This window comes from Balearica regulorum, chromosome 24 (assembly GCF_011004875.1).
Source record: "Balearica regulorum gibbericeps isolate bBalReg1 chromosome 24, bBalReg1.pri, whole genome shotgun sequence".
Lineage (NCBI taxonomy): Eukaryota > Metazoa > Chordata > Aves > Gruiformes > Gruidae > Balearica > Balearica regulorum.
Window position 1 is genome coordinate 2,658,942 of NC_046207.1, and position 20,049 is coordinate 2,678,990.

Below are 20,049 nucleotides of genomic sequence, written 5' to 3' on the forward strand. Positions count from 1 at the left end.
CCACCGCCTTCTCCCCATGATGCTGAACTGCTCCTATGTGGCTGGTGGGACAGGTTTGGCCCCACAGAGCCTGGCGTGGGGCAGCTCAGGGGGTCTGCGCCTCCTCCAAGCCCACATCTCTCCTTGGTGGAACCTGCAGCAGCATCTCCTATAGCTCCTAGAGTTGGGGCTCATTGCTGTGGAGCACCAAGGGCTGCAGGGGACTTGCCCACAAACAGAGCAGAAGCTCTGGGGTCTTGGCTGGGTTGGAGGTGCCAGGAGGAGGCAGGCCAGGGGGTCTCTCGTGCAGGATGGGACCACCAGGTCCTTCTGACGATGGCAGGTCCACCCAAGGCCATGCAAAAGGGCTCCCCATATCTGTCCTGGAGAAAAGGGAGGGGGCGTTTACCCCTCCCAGAGCAGGGCAAATGTTTCTCCCTCTAACACACGCCAACATATTAGGTATCGTAATAATAGACCATTTACAATTGTTTATTTTAAGAAATGTACAAAGAAAAATGGCTTTAGCTCACACGAATCCTGCTCTTTGGCATTTTATCCATCACCGACGACACATATGTACAAGCAGCATTGATTGTGAACCACGATCCGGGCTGGAAACCGCTGTGCCATGAATGCTTCCCACGCAAACGCCATTTAAAGTAGCTCAGGCTCCTGTTCCAGGGAGCATCGCCCTACACAACATGGAAATGAAAGCACAACGCTGCGGGATGAGCAGAGCGATCCTGGCTCTGACGCCTGGCTGACAGTACATGGATGCCAACAAGCTCAGCACCGCTCCTGGCCTGCCTGAGCATGGGGCATCTGTAACAGCTCGGCACCAAAATCAGCCCAAGAGAAAAAAAAGAAAAAAAAATTATAATAAAAAAAAAGACAGACCTTTGGCTTCAAGAAGCAGCCCTTGTTTTTACTGGAAGAGGTTTTGGTTCATGTTTGTTTTGATCTCAAGAGGTCTTTTTTTTTTTTTTCCCCTTTTGAAGGCAGAAAGCGGTCCAGAGATGAACTCGGGGCCTTTTGCACATTTTTCTTGATTTACTTTCCTTTTGCCCACCTGCGTAAAGAGCAGCAAACCCCTTTTCCCTGGGAAAACCCTCCTCTGCCGGGAGGTTTCCTGGTGAGGACCTACCTGGCCCTGGCACGTGCCACCGCGTCATCTCCAGAGCCCCAGCCAAGGGAAGGATGCTCTGGCTGAGTATTTTGGGATTTACACCCCGGTGGGAGCATTCATTGCATTAAGGCCCCCCCAACGCTGGGTGGCCGGTGGGATTTAAGGGACCCCGTTGAAGCAGCTCATTGCAAGGACTATTCAAAGACTTGCCCCGATCCCTGGGGATGCGTCTCGTTAATTAACACTAACCAAGGGCACTCCAGCAGGACATTTCCACTTGCTAGCAGGCTTGAAAAAAAACCCCTAGAAGTGGTTTTGTTACAGAGACTGGGGATTCTCGGAGGACGTTCTCCAAAGCCTACCTTTGTCCATTGCTTTCCTGCCACAAAATCTGGATGAAATGGGAAAACAGAGAACAAGCATGAATATAAATATGGTTTACATTCGTACCGTAGAGACCTGAATGATTTATGAGTTCAATGCATATTCAGAGACCTTTAAAACCTGATATTTAACCCTGAGAACATATCTGCAGATGCTTTGTTTTGGCTATGCAAACAAATCTTTAAGACATAATTGCACTTTCTCTGTATATAACAAAAAAATAAATCCATAAAGCTTATTCATATATTCAAAAGAAAGGTGCTACTTTAAGACATTGGAGATTTTTGTTCACAAAACCTTGTCTTTTCTATAATTATTCTTAATATTATTTCACTTGGCTCATCTTTCACTGGCTACTTGGCTGCACTCTGGAAGAATAATATACAAGAAAACCTCTTAATTGTGAAATAACATTAATAAATAATTAAGTAAAAGGACAGCCATACTCATTTGTTAATGTCTGAAAAACATCGTTGCCACAATGAGCTCATTTCAAAACTAAGATGTTTCTCTTTCACCAACAATAGATTTCACATTTAATTCTCATAAGAAAAATATTAAACTCTTTGCAAGTGCAGTGAGCTGTAAAAACCAGGATCGGTAATAGACCCTGCTTTGAAAGTTGTCTACTTGAAATATCTGAAATTAGCTCAATATCTAAGATCTATTGATCTGTGTGTGGAAGAGCTCTGGAAAAGGAGATACAAATGAAGTCTTTTAAGGCTGGGCGAGATACGGAAACCTCCTCCTGTTATACCAGCGACTCTTTCACAACACGTTCCTTGTCCCATGCTTTTGCTTTGCCAGGAGCATCTTGAGTCTCTGAGCTGGGAACAGGTGCAAGACCAAAGGCAGGGGCTGTCTCCACATCTGTCCCACTGTTCCCAAACATCTCGTGCATTTTGGTGGCAATCAGACCTTCCTTCTCAGGTGCGTCCTCTCTCAGGGAATCCTCGTCCTTACTGTGCCTGTACATGTAAGATGCCTGCTTCACCGAGCGCCTCAGGAGGTACCTCCGGAAAGCCCTCTGGATTTTTGTAGCACAGACTTCCTCATGTTTCCTTTTCAGAGTGGTGGTGATGGGTTCATAGGAAACCTTTGAGGGGTTTGCGGCCATGAACTTCTCCTCCATGGTGGCCTTCAAGGCATCCATCTCTCCCGAGTCTCCCAGCACTTCCTTAGTCAGGGCAAAGAGGATATCCAGACAGTGGATTTTATCCCCAGCAACCATTGGTAGATCCATGGTGATTAGCTTGATCTTGTTTGGCTTGGGAATTTTGAGTGGCTCCTGTAAGGTGTCTACAAAGTCAGACAAGGTGCTGTATGCAATGAACTGGGTGGCGTCTGGGTCAAACTTCTCCCAAGTTTCATAAAACATTTCAAAATCGTCTTCACAGAGAGGTTCGCTGCTCTCCTCCGTGGCTACGTTGAAGTTCTCCAGGATGATGGCAATGTACATGTTCACCACGATGAGAAAGGAAATGATGATGTAGCTGCAGAAGAAGAAGATGCCTATGGATGGATTGCCACAGTTCCCTTTTACCGAACTGCCAGGGTTTTCCAGGTTGGGGTCGCAGTCTGGGGGGCCACTGTTCAGGATTGGGCTGAGGAGGCCATCCCATCCAGCCGACGTGGTGATCTGGAAGAGGCAGATCATGCTGTTCCCAAAAGTTTCAAAGTTGAAGATGTCATCGATCCCTGCCTCCTTCTTTACATAGGCGAAGTTGGACATCCCGAAGATGGAGTAGATGAACATGACGAGGAAAAGCAGGAGGCCGATGTTGAACAGGGCAGGCAGGGACATCATCAGAGCAAACAGGAGAGTCCGGATGCCTTTCGCCCCTCGGATCAGCCGGAGGACACGGCCAATCCTTGCCAGCCTGATGACCCTGAAGAGTGTGGGTGATACGAAGTACTTCTCTATGATGTCCGAGAGGACGATACCTGTGAAGGGATGAAGAAGAGGTGAGTTTGCCATGGTCTACAGCCAGCATAGAGAGGAGACTTGGAACTACTCCACTTCATCTGCTAGGGCTGGGGAGACAGAGGCAGATAAGGCCATCCCCAACGGCACACAGCGCTCTGCTCTGCTGGTGGCAAAGGGAATGTATTCCAAAATATCTCTGAGCACAGACCCAAAGGTTAAATGCTGGCTGCATGGCAAGGGGAACACAACACCAAGGAGGACTGGGACAGAATCCTGGTGGCCTCACATCTGACTTGTCCTGTTGGCTTGACCCTGCTCAAAGGGTGGGTGTAAGGGTGTGGCTGGTGACAGGGTGATGTGGTTTAGGCCCAGCCGGCAGCTGAGCGCCACGCGGCCGCTCACTCACGCCTTCCCCAGCGGGACCAGGAGGAGAACGGGAAAAAACAACGGCAAAAGCCTGGAGGGTTGGGATAAGGGCAGTTTACCGGGACAGCAAGGGAGAGGGAAAAACAATCAACAACAGTGCTGAGAACAAATAGTAACAATGGGTGACAATAGAGAACAATTTACTGAACCAAGGACCAACCAACCGGCCGACCAGACACTCAGCCCGTCCCGGAACCACGCCGAAACTGCGCCGCCCCTCCCCTACCCGACTAGCCCCCCTTTTATGGTGAGCATGACAACACATGGCATGGAATAGCCCCTGGCCAGCTTGGGTCACCTGTCCTGGGTCCTTGTAAAATTAACTCTATCCTTGCCAGAACCAGGACACAGGGGGTGGCTGTGGACTGGCCAGACCATTTCCACCCTTTGTTATCCAGTGGGACCCCTCAGGAACCAGTGAAACCAGCAGGACTCACCTAAGATGGAGAGGATGACCACCACAAAGTCAAAGATGTTCCAGCCAATAGTGAAGTAGTAGTAGCGCAAGGCAAACATTTTGAGCACACACTCTCCGGTGAAGATAACAATGAAGACTAGGTTGATCTTATAGAGGACAGATGTTTTGAGTTCGCTTTGATCATCTGTTTCGACCATCATAGTCACCATGTTAAGACAAATCAGGATCATGATGATTATATCAAACACTTGCTTGGTAACCAAGTCAAACACCATCCCTTGAAACTTGTTCTGCCATTAGGGCCACATGGGTGATGATGGAGAACCAGACGTGAGGTGGGAACATGGGACAGACACACACAAAACAAAGACACAACAGGAAAATGAAGAAGGAATCATATTTGAAAGAGTGCAGGAAACCTCAGGTTTGTGGCCGGCACACAGGTCTCACGGCCCCAAAAACTATGGGAGGAGGATACTCAGAACGTTGCAGGATGAAACCCACCATGGCCAGAAGGTGTGGGCACAGGGACAGTTGCTTACTAATTATATCCACAGCTGATGCATCAGGGCAAAAATAAACACATGGGAAAAGGCCTCACTTGAGCTGGGCTATCAAAACCAAACTCAAGCCACCACTGCATGTGTATTGGCAATGTCCCTTCTAGGAGTGTTGAAAACTGAGCTTTCCCTGAGTAACTCCTTTCAAGAGAGGAGCTGGGAGCTGAGCTAGGAGAAAACCCTAATCCCTGCAAATGGGACCCCCTCCCTTGCCAGCGGACCCAGGGCTGAAGAGCAGATCCAAAGGAGGTTGCCTGACGTGAATCTCTTCTGAAGCCCCAGCTCTTAGCAAAGTCCTGCTGGAAGAGTAGCAATGGGGAACCAGGATTTGTCTCCTTGCCCTGGCAAAACCTTTCCCTAGACCCTTCTCATTCACTTTGGAACAGCTGGTGGCTTGAAGTGCTCCCTCCCTGCTGCTCTCCAGGGTGATTAACCCAACGTACCGATGGCCTGGGGATGGGCTTCTGGGGTTTCTTGGAGCCGAGCTTCTTCATGGCATTATAGTATTTCTTCTGCTCTTCCGTCATGAAGATGTCTTTGCCTCCAAAGTATAGAGGGAATCAGCACTGTTAGACTTGGGAACTCACCTCTTCCCACCAAGCATCTCCAGCCAAGCATCTCCAGCCAAGCTCCTACCAGGCATCACTCGCTGCACTGACTTGGTGAAACCTGTTTCCTCCCTTCTTGCCCTTTTCTGTGCTGCTTCCCCCAACTCACGGCACCCATGGGTGCTCAGCTCAGTGCTGCGGTTTCCTCCTGTGGAGGTGAGATGCTGCCTCCCAGCACACTGCAGCAGGTGAAGCACCCCATGTCCTGCCGGGGCTCACCCCCTCCTTGCTGGCCAGATCCTGCTGGGACTGAGGCAGCATCTCAGCATGCTTCAGACCTCACTTGGCACAAACAACGTGGTCCATGTTACCCACCCACTGCCCACACCCCTCTCCGGCAGCCCTGGGGTATTAGCCCCGTGCTATTCGCTTGAAACCAGAAGTTTTGAAACCAGAAGTTGTGTCTTTCCACGACAGAGGGAAAAATGGTGAGAAAGGGTCATGGGTTGGGAAAAGAAAATAAAAGCAATGGCACAGGTGTACAGCTGTGCCTGCTGTGGCATGGGCAGGAGAAATCACAACCCCCCCCTTGCCTCCTTCCTCTGCATCCGTAAGTGAAATCCTCTATAAATGCAATGACCAGAACACAAAGCCCCATGTGCTGTTTTTTGTCCAGCTCTCCTTACTTTTTCACTCTGTGGCAAGCCACTCAGGTTGCAGAGGGACCTTGGGTTCCCCAAAAGCCCTGGGCATGGCAGTCTTGGTCCCCTCGCCCCCCGACTGCACTGGTCCCCCACATCCTAGACCACCGCCCCAGGAGGCAGCAGTGGCTGCAGGACGCAGAAAATACTTATCTTTTTCTTCTGCTGATTGAAGTTGTCGATGATGACGCCAATGAACAGGTTCAGGGTGAAGAAGGCGCCGAAGATGATGAAGATGACGAAGTAGATGTACATGTAGAGGTTGATCTCGTACACTGGCTGCTCTTCAATCTGACCGGGAGAGATGGGAAATGTGAGACTAACCCTCTCCAGAAAGCGTGTCCCCAAGCGCCCGGACAAGGAGTCACTGTAACCAGACAGAGCCGTGGGGTGGCTGCTCCAAAACGTTTGGGAGATGCTGTGTGGGTTGAGTGGTCCCCATGGGAACAGCCATGGGATGGGACTTCCGCGGGACACCGGCTGGGGGACAAGGATGTGCTGATCCCCGATCCCACGGCGTGGGCTGGGGAATATGGAAAGGATGCCCAGGTGCAGCCGTATCAATGAGTGAATTTGAGTTTCTTCCCCATAATCAGTTTTCCAAAGGCTGAAATATAGCCAGGAGGGGAACGGAAAAGTGGTTTAATTCATGCCACACCAGCGCATGGGAGTGGCACAGCCTGGCAGCCTCGGAAAGCACTCCTCATCTCGAGGGGCATCACTTAATTCTGCTCTATATTTGACTGGAGACATCCCAAGGTGCCACAACTGGCTTCTCCCCATTTCGAGGAAAGGTCTTAGCAGAAGAGCGCGGATTTTCCCCCAAAATAGCTTTGCCCCAGGTGCTCGGGGAGGCAGGAGCCCAAGCCATTTTCAGAGGGAGCTGGAAGTGGCTTCGCTGAGCAGCGGCAGCTGCAGCCAGGGCGAGCAGAGCAGCTGTTTCTGATGCTAAAAAAAGGCAACAAAAACACTAAGTTCAGGCCCGTGGGTGTGCGGGGCTGACCCCCCAGCGGGGAATGGGTGAGTTTGCTCAGTTAGAGAAAGAGTATGACGTCCCTCCCGCTGCATCAGCTCATGGCATCGTGGCAGCGTGTGTACAGCTGCCGTGGGGACACTTTTTGGGATGAATCACAGCAGAAACAGCCTCCGCATGAAACTCTTAAAAACTTTTTTTTTTTTTTTTTTAATAACCGATTTAACCCAAAGGTTAAAGGCTAGCTGCTCTGTTTCAATAACCCATTTATTGCTCAGGGCAAGCCAGGCGCTATCTCCAGGACAGGATAAGCTCTCCCAGCTGGAGGGGTACGTGGAGGGCATCATCTCACAGCGGGGTGAAGGACAAACCCTCCGGGCTGAAGCTGCGGGGCAGAGCGGGGATTTCGGACCATGAAGCTGAAGCCGAGAGGAGTGCGCTCGGTCCCAGCCATAACCCCCGGTGGGGTGGGAGCCCAGGGTGGGGGCCAGGCTGCAGCTGGGATGCAGGTGACAATGACATGGGTGGCACAGGGACACAACTGGCTGCCCTTTTTGAGGCTGTGCACCTCAGCAGGGGGGATGTTTTGGGGGTTTCTCTGCTCTTTAGCCCATGTCCCAGCTGAAGCTGTGGGTGGGATGCAGGCAGCCCCCTGGCACCGATGGACAGAGCCAGAGAGGATGCTGTGGCCAAGGGGGTCCATCCCTCACCCCCAGGAGTCTGCTCCCAGTCTGCCAGGGGGAACCGACCCGGTGGGACGAGCAACGCTTGGTGCCGGTTGTGAGACATCCCTACTTGTCCCCTCACCTCGCGTGAGTCCACGGCGGCGTACATGATGTCCATCCAGCCTTTGAAGGTCGCCTGTGGGGACAGGGGAGGAGAACGGATTTACTGGGAGGTATTTGGGGGGAGGGAGGGAGGGAGGGAGTGTGTTGGAGGTTTAGTTTGGAGGCTTAGCTCTGAGCACGCCTGCTCGGCCTGGAGTTACAGCTTCTCCGTGGGAATGGCAGGAGAGGGACCTTAAATTGAATCCCCAAGAAAAATGCCCTGATACAGAAATACTGAGATTTGCACGTGCACACATAAGCTCCGTTCTGTGGCTGAGGTTACCAGGGACTTCACAAAACACCGCTGCAAACCAGGCTGGGAGAAGAAGCAATTGACTCTTTTTCCCCCAAAACAAAGTGCATTTTCCCAAGGGCAGAGCTGTGCTGGGGCCAGCTGCCTCCCTCCTGCTCCCGAGCTGTGCCACCTCCGCAGCCCTGACTTCTGTATGGCTGCCTCTGCTGTCTGCTGGATCCCAATCCTGGTGGGGGGTGTGGGGGGGTACATTGCATTTTTTACAAGCTTTTACTGCTGATTTGTTAAACAAAAAGCCTGAACATCTTGTTTCCTGAATCTGATGGAACAACAAATCTGAAGAGGAAGCTGAATTTAAAGCTGGTTAATCAATTTGGGTTATGCTCTGATTCTGCAACCGCCAGTTCCCCTGGATCTGATGGGAGTAACCCCAGCCCACCCAAAAACAGAGCCCACACCTATATTTGTATTAAAATTGCGGTGAGCAGTTCCCCTTCAGCTTGCCTGGCTCAGCTGCGGTGGGTTCGGTGGAAGCACGGCTGCATTCGCCCACTACCCTGCAGTGGACACACACACTCTTTTTCCAGTCGTCATCTTCCCCATGCAAAACTCTTGCAGCCTACGACTACAGCAGACTGAACTTTTCAAATGGGTGGGGGGGAAAAGAGAGGCCTCCCCTCCTCGCTCCTGCATCCGTGCTGTGCAGAGGACTTCTGGCAGCTCCGGGCTTGGTGCTACCTACACTCATCTGCAGCAGGTCCCTGGTGACACCTTCCCCTCCCATCTTCTACACTGTACCTTTCCTCCTTGGCTCTGCAGGGTTTTATGTGTTAAATACCAATTTTGGAGCTAAGAAGCAGCCAAGAGACTCCATCTGGGCATCAAGGCAGCATCTCGCTTCAGCCCTGATGCTATTCAGGCTGCCCTGCTACGGCAGTGCACATCTTGGAGGGATGGCAGCTGCTTTCGTGACGTACCACCTGCAGCAAGGAGAGGTATCCCAAGCCCACGTTGTCGAAGTTGACCTTGACGTTGACCCATCTGACCTCGTTGGTGTAGAGGAGGGCCATGCAGTCGCTCTTGTTGTTCACCACGCTGATGTCAAAGAGCTCCCCTGAGGTGGTGTTGATGCATCGGTAGTACTTTCCTGCAAAGAGGTTCACCCCCATAATGCTGAATATCAGCCAGAAGATGAGGCAGACCAGCAGGACATTCATGATGGAGGGGATGGCGCCCAGCAAGGCGTTCACCACCACCTGCAAGGGGAGAAAAGACCTTGGAGGACCCGGCTAGGGAACCAGGCTAGCAATGATGTGGACCTTCATGTCCCTGTGCCCCAGCCTTACCCTCCCCAGCAACACCAAGTGGGCTCAAACCGGACCAAAGTTACCTTAGCATCAATCCCACTGGTCTGGAGGCCCCTGAAAACCAAGTGGGACGCGTCCCTGATGTAGGTGACTGCTGAACGGTGCCATGTTGCACGGCCGTGTCAGAGCCAGCAGCACACGGGGGAGACACCTACCCTCATGCCTTCAAATCTGGACAGGGCACGCAGTGGTCTCAGAGCCCTCAGCGTCCGCAGGGACTTGATGGCTCCCAGCTCAGAATATCCCAGCCAGTTCGCTGTCAGGCTGATAATGGACACCTGGAAGGAGCAGCCCAAGGGATTAGCAGCATCTCAGATGGAAACACAACTGAACCACATCCCTGCAGCTCCTGCCCTTCCCTCTTTCCCCAGGACTGCCTCAGGCCGGTGGTCATAGTCTTGTCTTGGGACACAGGGACTGGCATCTAGTCCTTGGGTCCATGGTGACCAGCCACCTGAATGATGTCCCTGCTTCTTGGGTATGAGGGGAGAGGTGACGGGGGACGCAGAATTACTGCGCAGGTGGAATGGCCTGCTGTGTCATGGAGAATTTGGGAGACCCCATATCCCTTCACATCTCTGTTGGGGTCTGGTAGAACAGTATGGGCTTGTTCTTGGCTTGAGCATAAAACAGAAGGGGTTTGAAATGGTTTCTGCAACCAGGGAAAGAAGTCGCCCTTCCTGTGGAGAACCATTATTTTAAGCAATGGTCTAAGCCCTCATTCCACTGCCACCCCATTGTCCTTTAAAACACAACATGGGTTCATTTGCAACAGCCTGCTACAGTGCCCTAATGCTCCCAAATCCCTTGGTAACTATGGCTCTAGAGGTGCTCAATGCTTACATCAACAATGAGGAAATCCAGCCAGCACCACGCGTTGGTGAAGTACACCTTGAAGCCATAGGCCACCCACTTGAGCAACATCTCAATGACGAAGACATAGGAGAAGACCTTGTCGGCGTACTCCAGGATGGTACGTATCACCTTTCTTTGTTCAATGTAGATGTCCTCAAAAGCCTGGAAGAGGCATGGAGCTACATGACAGTCATTCTTCCATTAGACCCGCTGCATGGCTCAGTGCAGCCACATCCATGCCTGTGTTGTCCCTGCTTTCCTAGAGCTTGGGTCAGCTTGAAAAGTTGAAAGCCTAACTACGGGTGGCATTTGCTTATGCACCTGATCAATGTGGGGTCTAACTCTTGTTTGCAAGTTCTTGTTGGCTATGTAGAGCGGTGTTTGTCCCGAAGCAAAGCTTCACTGAGACACTGGCACAGGTTGCCCAGAGAGGTTGTGGATGACCCCTCCCTGGCAGTGTTCAAGACCAGGCTGGATGGGGCTTTGGGCAACCTGGGCTAGTGGAGGGTGTCCCTGCCCATGGCAGGGGGTTGGAACTGGATGATCTTTGAGGTCCCTTCCAACCCCAGACATTCTATGATTCTATGATAAACGTCCAGCTGCATCAAATTCCCACCAGTCTGAGCACAAGCCAAAAGCCAGGACACCAACCTGCACCTTCGGATGTCCTGGTAATTTTGAAAATGCTCGTAGAAGTTTGGGTTACTGCTATGACCACATGGCATGTAAAACATCAGCGAGCAGAGGTACAGGCATGGTGACCAGGTGTTGCACAGCTGTTTTAGCGCAGCTTTCGATTCCGGCACAAGCTACAACCTCAGACATCCCCAAATGGCACTTCAGAGTGTGATGCAGACTCATAAAGTATGTCTGAAAACCAGTCCAGTCCCTCTATCCTCCTTCCCTCTCTCTTTACCCCAGAAACTTGCAGAGAAGTTGATTGCCCCATTAGCTCTGTGTATTTACAGGTGCAGCTGAGTTATGTTCAGCCCAAATACTCAGAGGACCAACGGGCTGACACACAGCTTTTTAATGAGGTTGATTTAAACGGACACCCAGGTTCTGGGAGGGTGCACCAGTCAGCAGCTGGAAGTGCTGAACAGCAAAATAATCACAAATTATTTGTAAAGCACCTCCGGACAGCCAGTTATGGAGGTTGTGAAATGAGGAACCATCCACATAAAGCTAAATAGATGGTGCAGATAGTTCGTGGCTGACGTTAAGAGCAGGAGAGGAGGCTGTAGGGGGTTGTATCCCCTCGAGCGCATGGACCACAGCCCGTGATGGATGCTGGGGAGGGTTGTACAGGGGTGACTGTACCAATGTGGAGGGCAAGGGGAGGATGTTTAGATCCCCTTGCAAGGCTGTACATTGGGCAGACCTGAGCCACATGGGGTTTTAAATCAAACATCTGCCCACAGCTGTGTTATTTTGCACAGGAGACAACCAGGCGATGCCCAGAGCCTCTGGTGCTGCTGCCTAGACCCTGCCCATGTTCCTGGGCTCCAAACCGGGGAGCTGCTACAGAGCAAATGGGACAGGGAGAAAGGTGGGACCTACCAGTGCCCCACTGCTGAGGAGGATCATGAAGACGATGAAGGTCTCAAACCAGTCGTGCTCCACGATGCGGAAGCAGGTTTTCCGGATGTTCCACCATACCTTCCCTCTGTCGCTGGTGATGTCCACGTAGAGGCAGGGAAACCTCTTCACACAGGCTGGGGATGGGACAAAGAGCTGTGGGTTACCTCCTGGCCAGGGCATTTCCACCAACATGACACTATTTGTGCTTTTATTGTCTTTACAAACCCTCCAAGGTGGAGGCTGGAGCAGGATCCTCCTGGGTTTAGGGGTGTGCACACAAGAGGGGAGCCCCATGGGGACCATCTCCTTGATAGTACAGGAGGACTTGGAGTTTGGGCTGAGCTAAGTGAGCCTAGGGATTGTCATGCTGCAGGAATTGCTTGGCAGTGGCCCCTCCATACCCACTTCTCCCTGGGGTTCCCTGCCCTGCTTGGTCCCTCACCTTCAGTGAAGCACTCCTCGGGCTCATTGCTGTCTTCAGCCTCTTCCGCCACCTCCTCCTCCACTGGCAGTGGGGGCTTGTAATCCACGGTGCTGCACAGGGACGACGCATTGTCGCTGGAGAGGGGATTCTGCAAAGGGAGAGGAGAATTCAGGCTGGGCTGCCCTGCAGAAGGGATGTGACTGCCTCCAGGATCCTCCGGCTCCTCCTGCCCCACTGAGACCAGGCAGTACCAAGGGAACGGCTGGTGGGACCCCCTTGCTTGAAGGCTGCTCTGAGTCCCTTTCCTATGAAAATGCAGCCCTGAGTGAAGCTGTTGAATTGTCCAAGGCTGCAAACCTTGAAGGATCATTGCTACATGAGCTTGTACAAGCTTTGCTTTTCATCTAGATTGAGAGGAGCAAAAGGTGCCCTGACCCTGGTCTTCCTCCCAGCACAGCAAGTCCATCTCCCACCCACTTGTACTATCATCTCAGGCTGATTTTCTCACCTCCTCCTCCTCTGCATGCCCTCATCCAAGAAATACTATGCCAAATACCCTTTGGTACAATTAGACCTGCAGAAAACTGGGCGGCCACCATGGCACTTCTTTCAAATCCTGCTGGCTTGGCTCCTGCCAAAGGGCTTTTAGGCTGAGGTTCACCCAAGTTCAAAACCTGCATCCCAAATGTCTCTCGCCGGCTCCATCCTGCACCACAGCTCAGCTTGGCTGGCTTCCCGGATACCACTCAGCAAGGCCTGGAGGGGCTGATAATGAGAGAAAACCTTGGCAAGCCCCTGGGATTTTTTTCCTTTTTTTTTTTTTTATTTTTTGACTTTCCGAGAAGACCTTCTGCAGCACTTGAGGAATGAGGAGATCCCCAGACCTGCCTGTCCTACCTGGGAGAGATGATCTTGGATGGACATCTCCAATGCGGGATGGCATTGGCTTGTGTGAGAAGGAGATAATCCTCCCCCAAGGTCGCTAGTGCTTTCAGTAGTGAATAAAGCAGCTACTCTGTCCTCCCACAAGCCAGGGAAGACCCCCTGGGGTAATTTGAGGCACTGTCACTGCCTGCAGCCTCAGGGGCCACAGCCACATCTCCAGGAGAAGACATTGTTTGGGGAACCCTTGCAGCCTGGCTGCTGCGTGCTGGGGACATCCAGGGCATTGCCTTGAGGAGAAGACGCAGCAGCAGCGGTGGCACAAGCTGTCGGCTGGTGGCTCCGCAGGAGCGATGGGGTCACCCTTGTCTGGGGCTGGGGTGGGGACAGGAGGGGCAGGGGGATTAGGAGGCCTCGGCGTGGAGCCAGGCAAGCTGTGACCCCAGCGAAGGACAGACGGAAACCATCTGCCTCCAGGACAAGTCTTGCAAAGGCACAAAGTGGGGACGAACCAGCCCAGTGGCCCTGGAGACCCGGGGAAAGGTGCCCAGGGCAGGTTCTCTCAAGGAGGGACAGGGATAACTGTGCTGGTCCCACTGCATGGTCCCCCACACCCCATCCCTGGGGGCTCCTGAGCACCCACACGCCCGCGACCAGCAGGTTTGCAGGGTAATTTCCATCACGCACCGGGTACAGCACCTCCAGCCTGGCTGGGTGTTTCCAGCCAAACCCAGGGCTTTCCCCATCCCGGACAGCACCGAGCGTTGGCATTCGAGTGCTGCGCACCCAGACTCACCCTGTGACCCCCATAATTCACAGCAGTTGATGGTACTCCTGTGACATACACAGCCCAGAGCATCTCTGGAGACATCACCCTGCCGGGCAGCATGGGGGTCGGAGGCAAAAAGCCCCCAGGAAGAGCCCTGAGCCACAGCAGTAAATCTTTGCACAGCCACACCAACACTGCTGTTCCCGTCACCTCCTCGCTGCTTTGTGGTGCAAAAGATAAGTCAACCGTAAAATGCAAAAGTGCTCAAGGAGAGCAGCCACCCTACTGCTATCATTTCATCCTGAAAAAATATCTTTGCCTCGGAAAGAAGCTGCTCTGGAAGACGGAGAGCATTTATCAGCATGTTCTGAGCAGCCCATCTGGAGAAAATCCCCCAGTTTGCAATCGTCACTGGGGGCCCGTGTCCCCGGCGCGAGGCAGTGTGTCGAGCTTTGGCTCCATCTGGAGCTGATCGAGGGCATGTGAACACACCGAGCTAGCAGCAATCTTCCCCAAGGACCAGCTCAGGGCTCCCACCAATTAGCACCCAATTTCTAATCACTAGGCACTCAATTTGCATGATGACCACCAGCCCGTTGCCCACCCTGGGTTGTTAATGCACCCCCCCCCCGCTTTGCACCTTGTTCAACATCCAACTGAATTTATCCACCAAAACCAGCAACGATGATGGGGTGAACTGGTACTTAGTGGTTGAGAGATGCTGTTTGCCCCCTACACGCGCTGAGCAGACAGGGATGGCTCTCAAAACGTGAGGTCCGTGGAGGGTGTTGGAGCAGGTGCCGCTAGATGTCAGCTGAACACAGCCCCGTGACGCCGGACCCACGCCGCGGCTTGTCCGATAGCTGCGCACCGCGGTTTTCCCCCAGCCGCCGGGAAGAACATCGTGGTGGCGAGGAACTGAGGTCCGTGGGGACCCCAGCGCGGTGGCTGGGTTGGCATTAGCATCGCCCCTGTGCAGGGTGGCTCTATGACCTGGGTGTACTGGAAATTAGTGCTACTGGACTGGACATGTAGTAGGAAAAATTTTGGGGGAAAATGGCAAATTTCAGCCCTCCTGCTGGCAACATTAAGGGGAACAACAACAACAACTCCCCTTGCCCCTTTTCCTTCGACCAAGGTGCTCCAGGCAAGTTTGTCCCTTTTGAGCACAGCAAGCAGCACGTTTGCAATGGGTCATAGACAGCCACCACTTTTCCTGCCATCTTCCCACTGCAGCCCCAACTGCTGAAAACACCCTGTTTTCCCAGCTAAAAATAAATAAATAAATAATCAGGATCGCACCCTCTTCCTGCGCTGTGCCCCAAGCGAAGCCTGTCACTGTGTGGAGCTGCACGGAGCCTGTGCCCGGGGAGGGAGGAGGATGGCTCTGGGCTTCTGGGAGTCCTGGTTCATTTTCCAGCCCTGCATGTTTGCCATCGATAGTGATGATAAACCCCTGGGTCAGAGCTGTTCTATTATTCATACAAAACCCCTTTCAGATTGACGCAGTTGCTCCTCTCCGCCGCAGCATCCCCACTGCCCTGCATTTCCCCAGGACCTTGGTGCAACCATGTTGTGTGCAGTAATTTCCCACCAGACCATCACCCTCCTTTTTGTGTCTGCTCGGGTCTTCCCGAGTTTCTTGTCTCACATCTCCATGTCGTCCTCCCAGAGCACCAAGGCGACTGGTGTCCCGCAAGCCTGGACCGTCTTCTCTGCGCCTTGACACAGCAATGCTGACATCAGCTGTCTCGTCAGCTTTGGATCCAAAATGCATCGCTTCATGTTCACTTGTGCTAAGCTCCTCCATCTGGTTTTATACCCTCCCTGATGATGCTTTCTGAGGCATTAGCAGTGGATCTAATGTTAGTGCCATCAGCAGATTTCCTGGCATCAAATTCTTCTTGAACATCTTTAATCCCAAACTGAGCGCTTTGACCCTTGCACCAACCCTGTGGTGCAGTGGGGGGTCCCCATCATGTTAGCAGTAACCCCATAGCCTGACCCAAACCAGTCCAAACCCCTGCTTGGACACCGCCCCCCCCCCCTCCAGCTTACACTGGGAAATGCCAGATTGAAAAACCCCAAGTTTGGCCCCTGCCACACATTGTGGAAAATCTAGAAGTAACCCAAACCAGCACAATTCTTTGGGCAGCACAACAAGAATGGGTCAATCCCAGTTTTTGGGTCAAAATCCTGTCGCCCACTTTTCTTACCTTGGCATCTTCAGTGTCGGACTGGGTGCTCGTCTCCTCGTAGAGGTCAGACTCCTCCGAGGCGATGGGGACCTGCACCGTCAGGTTGGGGTTGTTAATGAAATTCATGTGGTCCAGTTCATCCATGAAATAATGCTCTTTGCCAGTCACTCCATCCAGGTACTCTGACTTGGGCTCCTGGCCAGTGTCCACATGGTTTAGCACAGAGTTGTCCCTCTTATTTGGCTCTTGCTCTTCCTCCGGGGCCACCTTCTTCCCCTTCCACAGCCTGTGGAGCAGCATGAGGACAGAGGTCTTTACAAAGTCGATCCCCTTGGTGATCCTGCCAATAGCAATCTGCAAATTGTTCATCTCTCCGTCGTCGTCAGATGCCGCCAGGCTATCGGCGCTGAAGGAGCTCAGCAGCAAAGCCAAGAACAGGTTCAGCACCTGGTGGGGACAAAAGCAAATACCAGTGCTGACGTCTGGCACCATCATCATCCCTGTAGGCTGGAGCAGCAGGGACAAGTCATGGCCGTGAAGATCCCTTCACTGAGCATGCTGTGGGATTCCTTCCTTCCATTGTCCTGCTCTAGGGACTACAGAGACGCCAACCCCATCTCCTGGAGGACATGGACATGGTGCTCCTCACTCCTCCCTCAACATCACCCCCAGCTTCTTGGGTCCTGCTGATCCATTTTCAAGTCATCGCTTCAGCCGCTCTCAAACCACGTGCCCTGTGGGTCCATCAGTGTGTCCCTCCCTTCGCTCTCTTGGAGCTCTTGGCCTGCCTGGTCCCCACGTGGGACTCCGCAAGCCTGTGGTGCTTCTCCTCACCACCCACAGGGATGCAACTCAGTTCTCCCCATTCTCTTCCCAGGGAGAAACCTTCTGCTTATTGTCCTCCCAGTTGCAACTAATCCTCTCCTTTTGCTGGCTCTGCTAGCTCAGACATCAGCAAGCTCCTGAGGGTCTCCAACACCCTGGGGCCCTGTAGGAGCCTGAGCCACAGCCATAACCTCCTCCCTTTCTACCAGAGACCGCTCTGCTCCATGGAGAGCAGCATTTCATCTCAGCACAAGTCAGCTCATGGGATGCAAATGCTCTATATATCTCCAAGCTCGGGCTCTCACCTGCTTCCCCTAGATCTCTCCTACTTCACCAAGCCCAAAACGTGACCGGACCCCACCGCAGCCTCGCCTGGCAGAGGTGGACTCGCTGCATGCCAGAAACCTGGAGCAGCTCATGAGGAGACGAGCGGGATGGGCTCTCCTCGGGGTAGGGGAGCATCAGCAGCACCCAGACATGCACTCGCTGTGCAGGGCGGCCGATGGGCCAAGCCCACAGCTGTTGATGTTTGTGCCTTTTTGTGCCAGCAGCGTATCTGAGAAGGGAATTAGCTGCTATTCAAGGTCACTGCTGTTTTCACATGGCTCATACCATATGACTTAAATCGCATCTTTAAATAAATCCCTACTATCCCATCGGTTTAATACTTACGTTAAGCACCAATTACAGCTAATAGTTGCTGTTGGCTCTGGTTTTTTTGGACAGGAATCCGTTACCTTGTCACTCGACTGACTTCCTCCCTTTTCCCTTAATAACCCCAAAGGAAATGCTCAAAGTGTCATTAACATTAAAGGATGACCGACCGTCGCCTTATTCTTCTGCAGGGGAAGTGGGGAGAAACACACACCTCCCTGCAGCCGGGATGCTCGGGAGGCTGTGCAGGACAGGCTCCAGGACTCAGAAATACCCGAGACGTGGCCAGGAGAGCCTGGCAAAGAGGATGAAGGTGGCAAAGATGGCTCTGTATGTGGTTGTGCACTGTGTTTTCTACTTAGCTTTAAATGAACCCCGTGCAGTGGCACAGAGCACAACAGGAGCTGCAAAGCTTGCCCAGAAAGCTGGGGTGCAATCTCAGGTAGGGCTATGCCTCTGGGGGGGCTGCCTCAGACCCCACCAGCTGAAAATTGTGCTGCCCCCATATTGTTTCCAGGAAAGTCTCCTGGAGGGGTGGCTGGGCTGTCCTACTCCAAAAACTGTCTCCAGAAGAGGAAAGGTCTCCAGAGCCCCTTTCGGGGAGGGTCTCCAGGGAGCTCCAGCTGTGATTCCCAGTCTCTAAGCTCCTGCACTCTCTGCAGACCGTTCTGGAGATGCTTCTGATGCTTATGGGTGATTTGCAGCCTGGTTCAGCATTGCAGCTCAAATGAACGGGTTCTCCCTTGCAAGGTGGCATTACAAACTGTTGCTGACTGCTGGGTGACGGGCAGCCTGGGGAGACATCGAGCTCGATGCATGCACGTCTGCCCAGCATCACCCGGCACAGACCCCAGGGCGAGCTCTGCAGCCAGCACAGCTCTCTGTGCTGCTGTGGGGACCAGTTCACAGCCCCAAACACCTAGCATGAGCCAGGGAAGCCAAGCAGCATCCAAATCCCGATTATCTGCCCTCGAAATGGGACACTCCAAGCTGTCCTGCCCCTGACCTGAGCTGTGGGGTGGTCCGGGTTTCCCCCTGGGGCTGCTTTCACCCCACTGGAGGGCTGTGCCAGCCCGGGACTGGAGCAGCTACCCGAGAGGCGTCAGCAGCTCCCTGGGCAGATAGTTTTTCAAAGCAAATTCCAAAGGGCTTACACAACTCCGGCAAGTAATAGGAGCAATTCGGCAAGCCGCCGTGCTTCCCTCCCCTGCCTTGCTCCTTAAGAAGGGAGAGCAGGGCCCACGCAGCCTGGAAAACAAGCTTCAAAGCTGCCAGCGAGAGGGTTACCAAGTTTAGAAAGGATTTCACGCTCGTCTGGAACTTGCAAACCTGCAGTGCTGGCAGCGAGAAGCTCGGGTTAGTGGGGAAGGCAATGGGCAGGCAGGGAGGGTGATGGTGACCAGGGGCTCACCAGGACATGGGGGAAGGAGCCACACACTACAGAGGGGTCGTGCATCCTTGGGATGCCACCTGGACCACGGTGAGGACTGGGGATGCTGGGGATCTGCAAAAGCATTCTGTGTGGGTCTGCTCCCAAAAGAACCTGGGAACAAAGGGCCAGTGTCTCCACCTCTTATTGCGGGAAGGTGGGAAATGGGGAGAAAAGCCAGAAAAGCCATGTGGAGAAGAAAGGACAGCTTGAAGATGAGCTTTCTTTTGTCCCAGAGTTGCTCCTGCATCTGCCTAAAGCCATTGTTAAATTTTACGTGCCTCAGTTTCCCCTTCTGTTCCTGATCTAGTTTCACCTGAAGATCCCTCATAAATTGCTTCTTACCCTGCTTTACACAGAGCTGAGCACATAGCACATACCCACCAGGTCTACAGGAGGGAGGTCAAGCCTGTACAGCTCCAACAAGACCATGCCTACAGGTCTACATGCCTGTAGATGAGCTGAGCAGGACAGCACTGGCCAGTGAGTGAGAGGCAGAGGTGTCCTCACCCCACGACACCCTCCATCCTCGCTCCCCACCTTTCACTGAGGGTTCACCTCAGCTCCAAGACTCACCACGAGGTTCCCAATGACCATGACCATCATGAAGACGATGAGGCACATGGCCTGGCCGGCCACCTCCATGCAGTCCCACATGGTCTCGATCCACTCCCCACAGAGGATGCGGAAGACGATGAGGAAGGAGTGGAAGAAGTCATTCATGTGCCAGCGGGGCAGCGTGCAGTCGAGGGAGATCTTGCACACGCACTCTATATAGCTCTTCCCAAAGAGCTGCATCCCCACCACGGCGAAGATGAAGACGATGATGGCCAACACCAGTGTGAGGTTCCCCAGCGCGCCCACCGAGTTACCGATGATCTTGATGAGCATGTTGAGGGTGGGCCAGGACTTGGCGAGCTTGAAAACCCTCAGCTACAAG

At 53.0% G+C, this 20,049-nt stretch overlaps 1 protein-coding gene across 2 annotated transcripts in view; it reads right to left on the reverse strand.

Annotated features, from left to right (window-relative positions):
* Positions 1–442: 442 nt before the first annotated feature.
* SCN4A (sodium voltage-gated channel alpha subunit 4) overlaps positions 443–20,049 on the reverse strand; it is a 33,665-nt gene continuing 14,058 nt past the window's right edge. For both annotated transcript variants that reach the window (XM_010300090.2, XM_075775141.1), the window contains 12 exons: positions 19,686–20,042; positions 16,220–16,648; positions 12,371–12,500; positions 11,908–12,062; positions 10,336–10,509; positions 9,648–9,770; positions 9,103–9,381; positions 7,853–7,906; positions 6,226–6,363; positions 5,267–5,371; positions 4,283–4,553; positions 443–3,436 (listed from right to left, as the gene is read on the reverse strand). In XM_010300090.2, coding sequence (XP_010298392.2) covers positions 2,244–3,436; positions 4,283–4,553; positions 5,267–5,371; positions 6,226–6,363; positions 7,853–7,906; positions 9,103–9,381; positions 9,648–9,770; positions 10,336–10,509; positions 11,908–12,062; positions 12,371–12,500; positions 16,220–16,648; positions 19,686–20,042 — 3,408 coding nt within the window. In that variant the 3' untranslated portion in view covers positions 443–2,243. The remainder of the gene's footprint in view (positions 3,437–4,282; positions 4,554–5,266; positions 5,372–6,225; positions 6,364–7,852; positions 7,907–9,102; positions 9,382–9,647; positions 9,771–10,335; positions 10,510–11,907; positions 12,063–12,370; positions 12,501–16,219; positions 16,649–19,685; positions 20,043–20,049) is intronic.